Here is a 17,597-nt window from a genome sequence, read left to right on the forward strand (position 1 = left end):
TGCTTCCTAAATCTCATTAGTGCCACCAGTCTTCTTAATCTCACCCTTTCCTGCCCTATTTATCAGATTTCCAGGAATTAGACCATAAAGCAACTAATTTTTCTAGAGGCTCACACACAGCCCCATGCATTTTTACTCCAGCCAGCTAAATGTTAGCTGGAAAACCACCAGCAGTAAAATTATCTGCTTCTACCTTCATGCCTTGTGGTGCCTGAATTTATTTAATTCCAATTCTCCCAATTCCACAGGAAGAGTGATGTTATTTTAGGACCAAGTGCTAAGTAAGGACTGTTTTAAAGTAGAACTCTTATGTGCCTTCTGCTCATCGTTAAGTTTTGGAGTGAACCAGGCTGTCACCTCTGTAGCTCATCTTCTAATTAAAAGTTTCTCTTTGTAATGTGAATGGGACAAAATCTGCTGGACCATCCTTTCAGGCATGTTCTTGCCCTCTCTGTTCCCAAGGGCAGTTTGCTGATTTTGCTTTTGAGGGACCCCCTGATCTGTCTTTTCACCTAAGAAGAAAAATCCCAATGTGAGAAACTACAGGGATGGAAAAACTGCACCAGTGGTGTTTCAGAGAGCCCTCCAGGGCTGGAGGGGATGTTTGTTTAGCTTCTAATGTAGCAAAGAACTTCTATGGAGCAGGGGGAGCTGCATGAGGTTGTGCAACTTCCTATCCTGAGAAACTTTATTATGAGATTTTGCCTCTCTGAAAGTCCAGGGTGCATTGGAGGTTACAAAACACAACCTGCTTTTGTTGTACTGACCTGTCCCCTCTCCCCCTTCAAAGGAAGTTATAACTCTAATAGGATTTAGATATTAAAGCCCAAAACCATGCAAAACCCCAAGTAAAATAAGCGGGTTTGCATCCGGGGTTGCTCAGAAATCTGGTGTAGTGGATTCCTGCCTGGGGTTTACAGCCATGGAAAATATTTTCATGAAGGAGGTTCAGGAGTTTTAATTCCGAGGGTCAGCAATGACACATCTTTCCCAAATCTCCTTTGGGATATTTCCTCAAACCCCATCCTTTGGACGCTTAATTCTGCCAAGGTGGGATGTGAATACGAGCCTCTCCTGTTCTGGGTGGGCAAGGGATGAATGAATCAATCCTAAGTTCGTCCCCAAGTCCCCGGTGTCTCCCAGAGCCATGCTATGAGCAGCTGTCTGCGTCCCATGATGAGATTTTAATTTCTCTAGCCTTGGGGACTGAATTTATTAAGCCTCTCATGGCCCCTCCTACCGTGGGAGGGACGGCTCCAGCAGCCTCTCTAATACCGGGTGTCACACAGCGGTGCCACCATTCGCGTCCCGGAGTGTCAGGGGCGGAGGACACAGCAACCCAAGTGCAGCGGAAAGCAAAAATAACCCCTCCATGTGCGTCACGGCGCGGTGAGTTACCTCCTGCCCCCGAACTCTCAGAGATGCTCCTGCCTGCAGAACTTCACCCCTGCCTGCTATTCCCTGCTTGCCTTGAAAGTTAGCGCCGAGGTGGCGAGATTTTTTCCGCTTTTCCTTTGTTATCTGTGGGTTTTTGAGTGTGTTGGTTGGGATGCGACAGCGGGCGATTGACCCGGCTCCCGCCTGGGCTTCAGCGAGAAACAAAGCCCAGAGAGCCGGAGAATAGGGAGAAACGACAACAAAAGGGGGGGAGGCGGGTGATTGGCGAGCAGGGGGCTTTCTGGTAGTTTGCTGGGGAGGAGAAGGTGCTCAGCAGTCCTGCTTCACGCAGGGTCCATGCTGGATGAGTTGGTGTGACCTGTTGAGCGGATCAACGGGAGCCGGGATGAGGCGTGAGCGGCGGGTGGCTCATGGGGTCGCTGTAGCTGGGGCAGCGGTGGGAGGGAAACGGCGGCTGAGCATTCGCAATCCTTGGGATAAAGGGCTGTTTCCATAGTAAAAGAGAGAAAGGAGCCTCTCTCTCTCTTCCCCTGAGCTTGCCTAGCGTGTGAACGGGGAGGTTGACTCAGGAACAAATAACCCGTGAACGGGTAACATCTGGGAACAGCTGTAAATAATCACGACTTGGTTAGAAAGGCTGGAAGCAACACTGCAGTCCACTATCTGCCCTGATGCTGCAGTCACCCTGGGAGCTGTGATGGGCAACTGTTCGGAGAGCAGCTCGGTTTGCAGCTGAAACAGGATTTGACCCTGGCTTTAGTCTGCTGTTGTCCAAATGCTCCCACATTATTTGTAGGCATAACCACAATTAGCACTGAAACAGGGGAATTTTGGCTTCTAGGAAAGAGTGAATTTTAATTCAGAATCAGGCACTCAGCTGATGTGAACCTGAAGACTGGCACCTGGACAACTTTAAGTTGCAAAGTGCAAGCTTTGATTAGCTGGAGGTCCAGCCCATGGTGTACATCACCTTCTCTTCACTTCTACACTTTCTCTGGGAATCCTGATCTCACAATGTAACATCTCCCCATATAAGTTCTGAGAGATGATACCAGGTGGAAGGACAAGAGAGAGCAGAAATCATTTCCTACAGGTGCTGAAAGATTTTAAGCTGCATTTAACAACAAAAAAAGGCATAATGTACCATGAGACCAGCTGGATTGTAATTAAAAATTGTTCTGAATGTGAAGGGAGCCAAAGCTCTCACTTCCTTTATAACTTCACTATTGAAATTTTTAAAAGGTGTGCAAGATTTTCAGGGCAATTAGAAATCCTTGCGGAGAATACAAACACAAAGCTTGTTCTCACGACCAGTCCTGGGACTTCCTTATGCCATGACAATGGACCAAGGAGGTGAGCAAATGGTGTCTTTTGAACTTTATGTATCATTTCTGGTGATGGAAACACAGTTCTTTAAATTTAGTTGTGTCAGCTTGTTGTGAGGCTGCCTGCAGCTCACAATGTACCTCTGTGCAAGTTGTTACTGTACAGTTTCGGTCAATGTGATAAAGTATCAGCCAAAATAAAAGAGAAAAGTTGATTTGTTTTTTCTTCTAGAAGTTTGTGGCCCTTTGAAAATGTACCTTTCTCTTCTCTGCAAGCCCAGAGGCTCTCCTTCAGGCAAAACTTTCAGGTTGTGCGTAGACACTCTCAGAAGCTACCACCCATCAGCTGAGGCACACATGCTCCAGCGTGGAGCAGATCCTGCCCATTGGCAAAGCCCCAGCTCAGTGGCTTTGCTTGGGGGACAGGGTGCAGGGAGCTCTGCAGCAGTCGTTCCCTGTAGACTGCAACACCATGCACATGTGCAGCAACAGCCTGGCTTTGGTCCAAACCTGACTCCATGTCTCAGGATATCTTGCAGGAACAGGTCTGCACCTCATCTTGGAGTGACCTCCTGTGTGTTGGCCTGTAGAACTGCCCCAGAGATCTCTGTGGTGTGCAGCAAACCCCAAAAGGGTCTAGGGCTGCATTTTAGGTGAGCAGATCGGATAAAAAGTTGGGAGAAGATCCTTTGTGTTGCAGGTCTAACTGAAAGGAAAGAAAAGAGCTGGTGTGGGTAGAGCAGCTTGGAGACATGACCTGTGAGGCACCCTGGCACTCGTGGCAGGATGAGTCCTGAGGGTGCACAGGCTTGGCTCCACATTGCACCCTCTGCTCCAGCTACAGGCATGTAGTGAGAGGGAGCTGAGCAACCTGCCTGCACGTGCTCCTCTCCTCAACATCTTGTCCTCATCGTGTTATTCATGTGCTGGACATTGCTCTCCCAGCAGCATTCAAGCAGGACTCACAGCTGGCTGCTTTTTAGTGGCTGAGGGCTTGGCATTTTATAAAAACCTAGTAAACAGAGAGCATCTTTGGTCATGTTCCCAGTTATTCTCCCCACCAGCAGGAGCACTTGCTGCATTTCTTCCTCCAGGAAAAGAGGAGGGAAGTAGAAACACTGATATTTCAGAGGCTTGAACAGGAAGATGTCCCTGCCCATGGCAGGGGGTTGGAACCAGTTGATCTTGAAAATCCCTTTCGACCCAAGCCATTCTATGATACATTGATTAAATGAACATGCTCATGTCCTATTGATCCTATTCCCCTGTCATTGTTTGCCTTGCCAGTCTTTGTGGTGTCTCCAGGGAAGAAGGTGTGTTAAGCACGATGAAAACTGCTGCCAGGGTCAGGATGGACTCTCCATGCTCATGGCCCGGGTCCTTTCCAGTGGCTGAGCAGCTGTAGTCTATGTGAGTGCACATGATGCTGTAGCAAGAGGGAGATGAGAAACCCTGTCCTGGGACTCACCCTCTGCAGGTCTGGTGCCAAGGGAAGATCTTGGGGCCACCACAGTGTGCCAGCTCTTTTCTTTCATCAACACTTGCAAGGAGAGGTGGCAGGGTAAGAGGTTGGCTGTGACGGTGCTGTGCTATAATAGCAGCAGGGAGCACGAGAATAGCAGCAGGCAGGGAAGGAGGGCAGGGCTGGGTGGGGGAATGAGTACATGTGTGAATGAGGCTGTGGCTGCTGCCCAGGGCGGCTGTTTTGACATCAGCTCCAGTGTTGGGTGCAAGAAGAAAGAAGCAAAAATCTGCAAGCAGGGCACGGGCTGGGAGCAGCTCGGAACATTGCTGTAGGCCTGCTGGAGTCTCACTGCCTGTGCAGAAACGCTTTAGAGTCAGTGTCTGCCTTACTCTCCTGCTTCATTTCCTCTGTTCTCCAATGCAACTGTGAGCTATTCCTTGTTTCTCCAGCTTCCATCTGCTCCAATTAGGCTGGGAGCCCCTGGAAGGTTTTCAATCCCTGAGACACTTTTACAGCACTCAGCCTTGGTGACAATTATGGGTCCGGTCCTCTCTGCTCCGGCAGCCCCGGCTGCCGCCACCGACTCAGTCTGGTCCTTTCGGCAGCTGCTCTTAATCACTGACCTTACTTTGGAAGGTCTCCAGAGCTGGAGAAATAAAAGACACTTTAGAAAAAGGGGAAGGGGGAATTGGCAAAAACAGTTGCTTTTTGAAAGACTACTTATTTCTTAAGATGTACTTGCTACTGATTAACCTTTGGTCTGTGATTGCTTTAATTGATTCATGCCTCAAAGCCGTCAGAAAGGTTCTGTGGGGTCATGGTGCCTCTGTCCTAAGTGCTCTCTTTCCCTGCAAAGCTTTCAAGAAGTTTTTCGTTGAGCAAGACCCAATCCTTGCAAGAAATGCAGGTGAATAACGCCAACCCTTTTATCTTCTCCATCCCTCAGATTTTCCAGCCTTCATCTTAGTGCTTTGCTGCTGTGACCTCTTCCTTCCCTCCCTGCTGCCAGTTGGCAACCTGCTACCAGGCTGGGTCTGTTCTATATTCCTCTCTGTTTGGGGGGACAGGGAGGGGTGAGTTTTTGGCCCTTCTGTGAGAATGAGGCACTGTAGGGTTGAGTACTACTGCCCTGAATCAGCCTGTTGGTGCCTTACATGTGGTCCTACCCATGGACCCACCTGTGTCCCCTGTGACTGCTTCATGTCACCCCATATGCAGAATTTCTGTGGCTGTCCCTTTGTATGGCAACAGGATGACAACCCCCTGGCAGTTGTGGCCTCGTCTCTCTGTGCCAGGATGCAGAAGTTCCTTGAAGGTGAACTGGCAGGGCTTGCTGGGTTTAAGCAATGAATGCCCTTTCTTTTTGGGCTGGGCTAATGCCCTGGCATTCTGGGTGTGTGTGAGGCCATTCATCTGGCCTATTTAGACATCTGCCCTTGCATGAGCTGAGTTGTGCCCATTTCTCTTTGCTGGCTGTTCTGGGTGATCAGGGTGACCACTCGACTACAGAGGAGATGGAGCACAAGACCGATGAGGAGTGGCTGAGGGAGCTGGGAATGTTTAGTCTTGAGAAAAGGAGACTGAGGGGGCACCTTAATACTCTCTACAACCACCTGAAAGGAGGCTGTAGCCAGGTGGGTGTCTGTCTCTTCTCCTAGGTAACAAGAGGAGAGAAAATGGCCTCAAGTTGCACCATAGGAGGTTTAGATCAGATATAAGGAAAAATTTCTTCACTGAAAGGGTGCTCAAGCACTGGAACAGAGTGCCCAGGGAAGTGGTGGAGTCACCTGGAAAAAATGTGTATATGTGGCACCTGGGGGACATGGTTCAGTGGTAGGCGTGACAGTGTGGGGTTAATGGTTGGACTTGATGTTAGAGGGCTTTTCAATCCTAATGATTCTATGATTCTAACCAGTCTTCCAGGAAAGATCAATGGAGGAATGAGAACACCCACCCCAAGCTCTACAGCTGAATAAATCACTTGTTCCCTCCAGGATGCTGGGATGTGAGCGCTGCTGGGTGCTGATCCAGCAGATGTGACTGTGCTGTGTGTCCTTGGCCCTGAGGAGGTCCATCGAGGCTCTGCCCATGGGTTATCTGTGCTAATCTTCTTGACTTTGCTAAGCAAACTCCATGTCTCACACCAGCAGATGGATGAAAATCAAATGAGCCATAGAGTCCTGACCTGCTGATCTTGCACTGTTGGCACAACCCTGAACTGGGAAACTGAGGCTCTGGGTGCTGGCTTCGCTGCATCCGTGGTTTGAGGTTAGGTCAAGGGATTTGTGTGTCAGAATATCCTGTTGCTCTGAAATGAGTTCAGAATTTTCTGAGATGCCTTATGCAGAATTGTGGTACTGTTTAATTAGCTAAAAAGGATTTTTCTCGGAGAACAGCAGCACCACATTCTTATGGTGCAAAAGCTGGCTAGCCCTCATGCATTTGGATACTGTCAATAACTAAATGGATAAACTTCTGTCTGGTGACATGGAAAGCCTCCTTTCCTCCCTTTTCCTCTCCTTGCAGGGCATTTGGCTCCAAGGCTTGAACTTTAACACCCAGCCTGGGGGAGGGCCAGCGCTTGGGGTCTTCAGCACAGTGGCTGTCCAGGGCCCCTGTCCTTTGTCCAGGCTGAATAGTGCTCTGCAGAGCTGCTGGGCCGAGGTATGCAATCTGGAAACTTCTTTTCTTCTCCCTCTTGGCTCAGGGACAAAGTCTTCCCCCGGAGATGATGCTTGTGGTGATGCACAGGCCTCGGTGGGGCTGTGGGGCTGGAGAGGGTCCCCCACACTGCGTCCCAATCTCCTCGTCTCCCCTTAACAGCAGGGCACAAAGAGCTGCTTAGGCATTCCCAGGAGCAGAGAGGGACCCAAGCCAGGGCATGCTGAAATGCACAAAGTAGGATTTATAGCTTCAAAGAAATTTTCCCCTCCTTTCTGAGCTCTTTTTTATTTATTTCCAAGGGATTTATTCCTCCTCCTCCTCCCACCCAGGCAGGCTTTGAGGCATGGAAGCACTTTTTGCCTCCCCACAGTGGCTTTTCAATGGTGGGAGAGCGACTTCTTAGAGAGCTGTGGGCCACCCAGGGCCAGAGCCCGGGGCTGTGCCCACGTGCTGCACAGGGCTGAGCTGAGCACATCTGCACACACTGCTGCTGGTGACACTGCACACCCACAAGCACAGTGAGAACAAAACTCTTCCCTTCTCCTGTTGACCACACTGATGTGTGGGGAGCAGCATCTCACCCCAAACTGGTCATGCTGAGTCTCCATTTTCAGGCTTGACCTGGAGCTCAGTGATGGTCCTGATTCCCTCTTTGGCTGAGTGAAGTAACACGCAGACATGGACATCTCACTGCTGCCATCTGGGACCAGCATCTGGCTGGGGGGTGGAAGGTCTCTGTGTGATCACAGATGGAAGGTAGCTGTTCCTGATCCCTTTTGGGGCTAATTTCTGCCTCTGCTTACCTGTGTTGCCAAGGGGAAGGATGCCAGCTTCCCTAAAGGGCTCTGTCTTTTTGAGGTGGGAACCCAAGACTGAGATGAGGTGCTGTATAACCCAAGAAATGGTTTATAAATGAGGTACATGAAGGCTGATCAGAGTAAAAAACGGAGGAAAGACTCTGCTGAGGGGTCTGGCACCAACAGAGATGAAGATACCTGTCAGTCATGCTCATTTCTGCTATGCTGGGAAAGTGCCCATGTACCCAAGAACACTTGGATCAGATTATGCCTGAGTCCAGCCAAAGACATGGCATTGAAAAAAAAACAACCAACCTACCTTCCTTCCTTCCTTCCTTCCTTCCTTCCTTCCTTCCTTCCTTCCTTCCTTCCTTCCTTCCTTCCTTCCTTCCTTCCTTCCTTCCTTCCTTCCTTCCTTCCTTCCTTCCTTCCTTCCTTCCTTCCTTCCTTCCTTCCTTCCTTCCTTCCTTCTCCTCTTTTCCTTTTCCACTTTATTCAAAACACTCATTTTGCTCCTAGCAGGCGAGAGGGGAAAATCTGTTGTAGCACTTTGAGACCCTTTTACAAACACGATGATTTCCCCTTGCCTGTTTCCACATGAAGCTGAAAGCATTTGTATAAAACCCATTGTAAATGCTCTGAGACTTGGACAATAATTTCCTGGGCACACATTTGTTAATATAGCCTGAAAAGTGCTTTGAAAATGAAGAAAAACAGCTGTAATTTCTAATGATGATAAGTATGATTAAACAAGATTTCTGCAATTGGCTGTGAATAATGAGTCATCCCTGGGGACTGCACACTGGGGACAAACATGCTCTAAACATAGGATCATGAAATGGTTTGGGTTGGAAGGAAACTAAAGATACCTCATTCCAGACCCTGTGCCATGGGCAGGGACACCTTCTGCTAGACCAGGTTGCTCAGAGCCCCATCAACCTGAGCTTGGACACTTCCAGGGATGGAGCAGCCACAACTTCTCTGAGAAACCTGTACCAGTGCCTCACCACCATCACAGTGAAGAATTTCTTCCTAATATCTAATCTAAACCTGCACTCTTTCAGTTTAAAGTCAGTAACTGCCCCAGCTCTCTCAGCTTGTCTTCACAGGAGAGGTGCTTCAGTCCTCCGATTGTGAGACACTCTTCAGAGAGGTACCTTGAAGAAACAGAGACAGTAAACAGTTCTAGGGGAGGGTTTTGGGGGAGGAAAAATGTGATTTGTGCAAAAATGTGTTTCAGCTATGCAGCTTTATTTCCTATGATGATCACTCTGGAATAAAACCAGGGATTAAGATGCCTTTTTTATGCTAAATTCTCATGGCTGATGTCGGGTTTTGTTTCAAGATCAATAGCTCTCACCTTGGAGCGAGGCTTGCTTCACTGTGTAGGGGTATGTTTAGACATCTGGGTCTGCAGAGCATTTCTAAACCCATATCACTCATTCTTAGCCATGGGGGCATCTCAAGGGCTTCTTAAATTGACCCCACAAAATTGATTGGTTGCCTGAGAAGATCTTTCCTTAAAGCACGTATCCACAGCTGAGGCACCTCTGGCTGAGCAGGGGACAGCAGCCATTCCCAGCACAGCTCCTCCTGGATGTCCTCTGTGATGGGGTAAGTCCCTGTGTAATAGATACAGGATTCTGGCAGTATTTGTTTGAAATGGGCTTGATTATTTTTGTCTGTTCAAAATGTGGTAGGGTGTTCCACAACGTAGGGCATGGACCTTGGTGGAAATCTCTTCATGTCTTTGGAAGCCACAGCCACTGCCTGTTAGAGGTGTACTACAACAAATGGAAAAGAGAAGTATTGTCCCTGCAGTCACTGCAGGAGCTGTTATTCCCCTTCTATATCCACATCTGCTCGTTGTTTCCCATGTTAAGCCCTGTTGTTTCTTTCTGCTAAGGGCTGTGTTCTTCCACCTCAGAGCCAACAGATAAGCAACGCATGAGACACGCCTTGCACGTGTTTGTCACAGGCTGTACCACTCCCTGGGATCCCAGATCAGGGCTTATCAAGAAACTGCTGAACATCATACTGATAAACTATAATTAACATCTGCCAGGGAGAGGATCTATTCTTTATCACAGGGAGATTACAACTATCTTTATTTTATTTGATCTTTTTTTCATTTCCTGGGTTACGCCTCATTCATTTCCTGGAAAGAAACTGAAGGCAGATGATAGTCAAATAAAAGGGATGCTGGATGGTGATCAAGAGCCTTGGGCAGACTGTAGGGCAGAAATGCAGGTTTAAGGGATTCTCTTTGTTGACCTTTTCTGCTAGTGGCAAGATCTATGTGCAGCTCATGATGATGGTGATCAACCGGCAGCTTGCCAGGAGGTTTTATTCCTTTGCTTCTGTTGGTGTGATGCTGCAGAAGAGTGCCAGGGGAAAGGCCAGGAAGTGATCTCCCCCAAAGAGTGGTGGCAGGAATCTCCAGGCTAAGGAGCTGCAGATGCTGGAGAGGCTCAGCTCAGGTTCAAGGAATCTCTTAGTCCTGGCATGGGGTTCACTTTCTCTCCAAACCCCTTGGATACAGTGGAACAGGTAGAGTGGGCATCACTCCTTTCTGCTGTCTTTCTACACCATCAAGATTTTTAGGAGAAGCTGGCCATGCTCAGGGGCTGAGAAATGACCATCTCTGTGTCCCTCATGTGACTCCTGTTACCCATGCAATTTTTTTCCCCCAGCTCTCTTGCAGTGAAGTGGGAAATGTAAGATCTGGAAAGAGCCTGCAACCACAGAATCACGGAATCAAAACAGGTCAAGCTGGAAGGGACCACACTGGGTCATCTGGTCCAACCTCATGGCTCAGGCAGGGTCATCCTAGAGCACATTGCACAGGACTGGGTGGTTCTTGAGTATCTCCAGTGGGAGATGCTCTCTGGACAACCTGTTCCAGTGCTCGGTCACCTGCACAGTAAAGAAGTTCTTCCTCCTGTTCAGGTGGAGCTTCCTGTGCACCAGTTTCTCGTCAAGAGCCTGGCTCCATTCTCTTGGCACCCTCCCCGCAGACACTTAGAGGTGAGGTCCCCTCTTGGTCGTCTCATCTCGAGGCATCTGAGGCAATTGACTCTGCTGCCTGTGCTGGAGCGCCTCAGCGCCCTCTGGGACAACCGCTGGGACAACCGCTGGGACAACCGCTGCACGTGCCAGCCGCTGCCTGCCAGAGAGCCGCCGCGCTCTCCCCGCGCACTCCCCGCGCACTCCCCGCGCCATCCCCGCGCACTCCCCGCGCACTCCCCGCGCCATCCCCGCGCAATCCCCGTTCGCCGGCCCCGGCCGCTCGCGCTGCCCGGGCCGGTTTGAAACCGCCGCGGTGCTCCCGGCTCCGCCCGCTCCGCTGCCGTGAGCTTCCCGGTGCTGCGAGGGCTCTGGGCGGCTGCTGCTGCTGGAGTGTTTCTCCTTGGACAGCCTGACCTGACCTTCACCCCCGGCCGCACCTCGGCCGCCGCTGCTGCCGCCTCGCCGGCCGTGCCTTACCAACCCCCTGCGTTGTACGGTATTGTGTGGGAGAGACCTCGATGCAGGGGAAAGGAAAGAAATTCTTAAAAGGCCCAAGGGAAAAAGCTATAGGGCAATGACAAATTTGGCTGCTGTACCTTTGTCCCTTGGCATATGAATGATCCAGCCCCAGCACCCAAAAAGACACAGGTTTTTAATCCTTGCTTATGCACTGGTCTCTCAAGCACATTTCTCTTTGCCGTGCTTTCAGCGTTCAGGCTGTGTGGCTGAATGTGTTTCCTGATTTTGCTCTCCTTCTCTTTCCTCTCTCATGCCCCCAGGCTATTTCCCATGCTTTTTCTCACTCTCTGCCAAGCAGTGGGAAGGCAGGAGCCCTGTCTGACTGCCTGCGATTATGGGGACTCTTATCTGCAAGCACACAAAGTCTCTGTTTGCCATGGAAAAACCTGAGGTTCCTGGGGTTTATGGAGCAGAAAAACATATGTTACTGCTTTCATGCCTCGCTTGTTAAGGAGTCCTAAACTTTGCCATCCTACTGATGCATGTTTACCTGGTTGCTCTTTGCTCCCATGGCATTCCCAGTGAATGGATGCAAGTTTGCTGTTTCCCTTTATCCATTTAACTTTGCCTGGTAAAGATGGGCAGGAATTGCAGACGATCTTTGAATTTTAAGAGAACTGTGCTTCAAATCTAGATGCAAGGACTGTGAAACCTCTTGCTAAGTCCTGCCAAGGACTGAATTGTTTTTTTGGCTTCTGCATCTGCCATTTGCTTCGGTGTTGTTTGCCCCTTAGGTTGTTGATGGGCCCAGTTACTGGGATATTATCTTTCTCAGGATCAGATGCTTGTGAATTCAAATGTGTCAGTGTTTGATGTGGTCTGAAGCACTGCAGATTCAGCCAGACCTTGGGAGTTATAATGTTTTTATGGCTTCTAATTGCCTTTTCCCAACTGTGGCAGCAGACTGATAATTGGTTACCAAGGATGAAACTAGGAAGGATGAAACCATGAGACAGAGGAACATGGAGAACCTGAAGGGTGACTGAGTGGTAAGGAGGGAGCTAGTGTTAAAGGGAACACAATTACTTGAGAACGTGGAGATGAACCTGAGGGCAGAAACTAGGGAGAATATGTGGAGGTAAAAGGGGAAGAGTGATGCCTGTTTGGAAGGACACGTATAAAGAGAAGAACGGAGTGCCTGGAGATATGAGTACATTTTGAGCTGAGAAGCACCCTTCTGACTGTCCCTGTGTCTGTCTTTGTTTTCCTCATTCTCACATGGGACTTGGCACATTGAAGAGGGCTTTCTCCTGGACTTGTCCTGGGAGTTACCACTGGGCTGTTTGCTGATAGCAGCAGCAGCACAGTGTAAATGCATCACAACACATGAATCTTGCAGAACTGCAGAGGCAGATGGGCTCTTCTTAGGAGTCACTGGCTTAAGAGTGAAGCAGCCTAAAATTTGATGAATTGTTCTTGGTCTTCCCTCTCCCTGACAATTCTTTCCTTTGCATGTCCATGCTAGCATCACCTTTTGTTTAGTGCTTTGAGCATGCCTTGTGCTTCTTTCCTCAGCAGAGACCCAGTGGTCCCTGAAGCTGTGGGGCAGAGCTGCTCAAAGACTCCTATTTGCTAGGTGAGCCCTGTATGCCCAGAGGGAGCAGGAGCCTTGGATCAAATAATGATCTGGGAATTGGCAGGATGATTTCTGCTTTGGACAAGAACTCACTGATATTTCTTCCTAAGAACTGATCTCAACCTACCTTCTTTCAGTCTGAAGCCATTCTCTCTTGTCCTGTTACTCCATGCCCTTGTCCAAAGTCCCTCTCCAGCTCAGTACTAGCCCCTTTAGGTACTGGAAAGTGCAATAGGGTCTCCATTTATATCTCCATTTACTTGAGTGGAGATATGCTAGAGAACATCTGTACTCGACAAGATAAAATTTCAGTCTGAGTTTATTGTCTTTGTGGGATTCTTTGGCCCTTTGCAGGCTTCAAAGGAGCAGCTGAGTGAGGTAGCTCTGTCTGTTGGGGGCTGGGAGAGGAGGGAAAAGGTCTCTGGGCAGAAAAAAGGGAGAGGGCAGGAAAAGAGGGACAGATGGATGCCAGCAGAAGCTAGAGCCCAAAGCAGGAGACAAGTTACGTTTTTTGAGTCTCTTGATACTGAAAGGTCTTATTGCCATAGTGATACTGCTTGGACAACAGGGTCAATGGGAATTCAGGGAATGCCACACAGAAAGGTGTTTTGCTCTTCTTTGACCAGCCTGATGTTTTTGGGAGAGCCAGAGGCTGGTGGAGGGGGTTGTGGACAGGAGGTTGTGTTTGTCTCTCCCTCATTCCCCAGCCTCCTCTGCAATGAAGTACCCCTTTTCCCAATAACCCGTGGGCTTGGAGAGGTGACTTGATTGGAAAGACTAAGGTAGGAGGTCATGAAATTCTTAATTATGGTGGTGTCATAAGTACTCTGATACACAGATGAAGCTCTGATGTTGCCCAGAGAAGTTTTGGATGCCACATCCCTGGAAGTGTTAGAGGCCAGGTTGGATGGGACTCTGAGCAACCTGGTCTAGTGGAACAATCTTTAAGATCCCTCCCAATCCAAACAATTCTGTCACTGTGTGATGAAGCTGAAAACACCTTTCCCTTCCTGCTGGGGGTGAGTCCAGGGTGAATTATTTAAGCATTCAGAAGCTCAAGGCCAGATGATGTTTGATACATGAGAGAAACTGGATGCTGCAGGTATCGAGTAGCCCGTGCTGTGGGTGAACAGGTGTATTCTGGAGAGACTGTGACTACCGTGTGCCAAAACCCATGGGAATTGTCATGGAAATCCCAAATATCAGGTGACTGTGCACTCCATACAAGGATACTCTGAGGAGAAGGAAACATGAACTACAAGGAAAGACTAGAAAAGCTGGGATTGTTGAGGCTAGAGAAGGCTTAAGGGAAGACATCTACATGTGAATACATGAAATACGTAACAGAGGAAGAGTTCACTATATCCACGATAAACAAGGCATGAAGTAATGTCCTTAACTGTAATACAGTAGACAAGACACTGGGAAACCCCCCCCAGTGTTGGATTATAAAGTGAGTTAGGACTAGTTCAGCCTGTCTTGAGAGATGCTGGGATCTCCATCACTGACAATTTCATGAGGGGTAAACTTAACACCTAGGTTTAACACCTGACATGCTGCTGGAGCCAGACAGATGATGTGGGCAGTGTTTCAGGATCTCCATAATCTGTTTTCGTATCAAATCCTGAGTGCTCGTAGACAAATATTGATGTGTGAGCCTTGTACCCACACCCGGGAATGTGAGTAACAGACCTCATGGCCCTCTGACAGCAAAACTGACGGGTTTGGTGCAGTGCCCTGAATTCCTGTAGCTGAAGGAGAAGGGCTGAGCAGAAATGGATGCTGTGCTTTGGTGATACGGGAACTCCTATTTTGGGGGTCCTTATAGGAGGTAACAAGTACTGCAGTCCCATGGCATGTGACAACCTTCTGGTAAGAGCTCTGAAGGTTCAAATATATTCAGAAGCTGTGGCTGTTGTAACTTGGTAATTGCTGGGTTTAGCCAGGTGTACTTTGGGCCAGCTGATGAAACCAGCTGTCATCTGCACCACATCCCCCCAGCTGTGCTCTGGGAATTCTAGAGCAGGATCACCATCTTGCCACATGAGATTGGCATCAATTTTTTACTAAGGGTGACTTGCTGGTGCCAGGATCTGGTACTGCTGAGCTTCTAGGGATGGCTTGATGCCACCACATTCAAGTGTGTGTGATTCCCTACGCCTGTCTTGGATGGACAGAAACATCTGTCTCAGGAAGGCATTCAGGGCATGGCATTCTTAACGCTGCATAGTTAGTAGCAGTCCAAATGGAACCCTCTTTTTGTTTCCTTTCCATCCTCTTTCCTGGTACTCCAGCTGCCAATAGGCTGGGGCATTTGGAAAGAGAGCGAGGGGAGTGTCTTTTCTGTTTTAACTTGTGTCCGATGTCTCTGATTTATTTGTGCTTCCTGCAAACTGGTCAGTTGTTTGGATGTGTCAGTCTGCAAGGATTTATGCACTGATTTTTCCGAGGACACACTCGGATCCAAGTTATTTCCTTTATATATGTGCTCTTCATCCATGTGTGTAGTGCAGCAAACTGTTTATTCTTCCTCTTAAATTTTTGTTATTACATCTGAAAAATCAGGGAAATCTTGAGTCCTAAGCAGTCCAAGATTTGAACATGGTTGGTATGGACTCAAGGATGCGATGGCACTTTTTAACGCAACAGAAAAACATCTCTGACTAACTCGACTCTAAAGAAGGACTGTATAATGGGGCTTCTTTGCATGCCCACACAAAACTGTTTTCCTAAATCTTTCCTTGAGGTCTTACCTTGAAGGTAGTGCCCTGCTGGGTGAAGCAGTCTTCAACTAGAACTAGTCCCTGTGCTATTTGCTTCACTGTAACTACACCGGTTGCAATTTACCACCAAGTTCTTTGTTTTAAATTATGAATAGGTCTCCCACATATACATCTTTGCAGCTGGCCTTTCTACACTTGAAAACCTGTTCCAAGTAAAGTTGTTTCAGCTAGGAAATAATTATTTCTTAAGGGATCAGTCTCTGCAGTGCTGCAGTTTTTCCAGGATAAGAGAGCTGTGTACCTGGGGGTGGGGTTTAGTGCCTTTTCTAAATGAGCTTGTTAAACTGATAGCAGGTTTCAAACAGGTCACAGTGATATTGAATAATTCCCATAGGTAAGCCTAGGCTCAGGTTCATATGACATAATCTGAAATGTGCTTAAGTTAAGGAATTCATTTCCCAGAACTCTCTGTATAGGCAAAAGGAGGCAGAGGTAGCCTCAAAGGTGATTCAGAGTGCCTGAGTTACAACCAGGAGCACCACTGACTGCTAAGAGGATTTGCAGTGATCATCCTTCTCAGCTGGTCATCTCACTTTGGTATACAAAATTAGATGGGATGTCCTCAGCCTCGCTTCCTGCTGGTCTCAGCATCCTCTTGGGAAAACTTCCTCTCCTTTTTCAGATATGGAGAGCTTACCCAACAGTGTCCCCGTAAAACCTGTGGTCTTGTTCCAGGAGGAAGATGAGCTAAAGCCACTCAGATGGAGGCCAGTCCCACCAGCCTCAAGAGGCTCAAGTTTGGGAAGCTGAAGGTGGTCCGCCGGCGCTTGCTGCAGCGGTACGAGCACCAGCCCTTCATCTCCTGCCTGGCTGGTTTCTACAGCTGCCGGTGGAGGCGGTACCAGCGCGAAAGGACTGAGCCTGGGAAATGCTGCTGCAACATGGTAAATGGGCTCAAAATCAGCACAGACATGGATTTATGTTCTGGGGCAGGGCAGTCCAAGCAGACAAGGGGTTGATGTCATGGAATCCCAGCCCAATATCATTTGGAGCCTGCTGGGATCTGTTGGGCTGTTAGATTTTGCTCTAAATGCTTGATGAATTGCTGTTTCGGTGGCAAGCTCAATTTGTCTGTGCTGCCACACAGCTAATAAATGTGGAGCTTGCACCAACCTCTCCTGGCCAGTGAAACATCTCAAAGCCATAGAATCAAATTAAAGAAGTAACATTAGGGTTGGGTGTGCAGTAAGAATTGCAAAGACGGTTGCTGTACAGTGCAATTTCCTCTCATGTGAGGCGGTTAAAATCCCATTCATTTGGGAAGTCATGAGTTTTCCCTGAAAACAAGTAGTGCAGAGTATGCTTTTGAAGACATTCTCCTGGTTACAAGGGATGGGAATTGAATTCCTCTCCATATTTATTTCATAGAATATGGTAATTTCATAGAATTCCAACACCAAGCTACATATTTTTAGTGAGAGCCTAAAAGTACCTGCCACTTGCTTTGATTGCTCTGGGCTGGCGATAGCTCTGACTGCTTGTCCTTCCTCTCCCTCTCCAGCGGGAATGCATGTTTTTCCCATTGCTTGTTGCAGCTTTCTGCTTTTCTCTGGTCTTTCTGTACACATGGGGTGAAGGTAAAAATGACTACAACGGCTTTGACTGGTAAGTACTGTGTTTTCCTCCTCTCCCACCCCTTGGGCATGACTGGGAAGGGATGAGCACCCTCTGGAGCAGCTGTGTTGAAACAGGGTACTTTAGTCATGAAGCAAAGATTTGGCACCTTAAACTCTTGGTTACAGCATCCAAATTGAATGTCCAGTGATTTTGGAGGTGCTGAGGCTCTGCCTTCTGCTTGGCTACAGTTTTTAGGTGTAAGTGTGAATTTAGGAGAAAGAGGAGATCACCGTCACAAAAATTGTGAATGAAAGGGACTAAATAACTCTTTCCTTCTCTGAGTCTTTCTTTTTCTCCTTCCCTTTCTCCTTCCCATTCCACGTGGAGAAATGTAATGGCTGGAATCAGAGGCATTGAACCAGCTCTCTCACTGAAAGAGAATTCCAGGTTCCCAGATTCGAAAGTAAGAAATAATAGTCAGGGATTTATGCACATCTTTTCCTT

At 48.3% G+C, this 17,597-nt stretch overlaps 1 protein-coding gene across 5 annotated transcripts in view; it reads left to right on the forward strand.

Annotated features, from left to right (window-relative positions):
• Positions 1-1,253: 1,253 nt before the first annotated feature.
• The window catches only part of GDPD4 (glycerophosphodiester phosphodiesterase domain containing 4), a 38,615-nt gene continuing 22,271 nt past the window's right edge, over positions 1,254-17,597 (forward strand). Inside the window, exons 1-3 of one of the 5 annotated variants that reach the window (XM_069016851.1) lie at positions 1,254-1,389; positions 16,212-16,420; positions 17,038-17,141. In XM_069016851.1, the coding sequence (XP_068872952.1) occupies positions 16,238-16,420; positions 17,038-17,141 (287 nt within the window). In that variant the 5' untranslated portion in view covers positions 1,254-1,389; positions 16,212-16,237. Of the gene's footprint in view, positions 1,390-6,270; positions 6,853-16,211; positions 16,421-17,037; positions 17,142-17,597 lie in introns of those variants that run through there. The other 4 variants (XM_069016820.1, XM_069016839.1, XM_069016830.1 and 1 more) reach the window with 4 other exon arrangements.

The sequence above is a fragment of the Aphelocoma coerulescens genome, chromosome 1 (assembly GCF_041296385.1).
Source record: "Aphelocoma coerulescens isolate FSJ_1873_10779 chromosome 1, UR_Acoe_1.0, whole genome shotgun sequence".
Taxonomy (NCBI): Eukaryota; Metazoa; Chordata; class Aves; order Passeriformes; family Corvidae; genus Aphelocoma; species Aphelocoma coerulescens.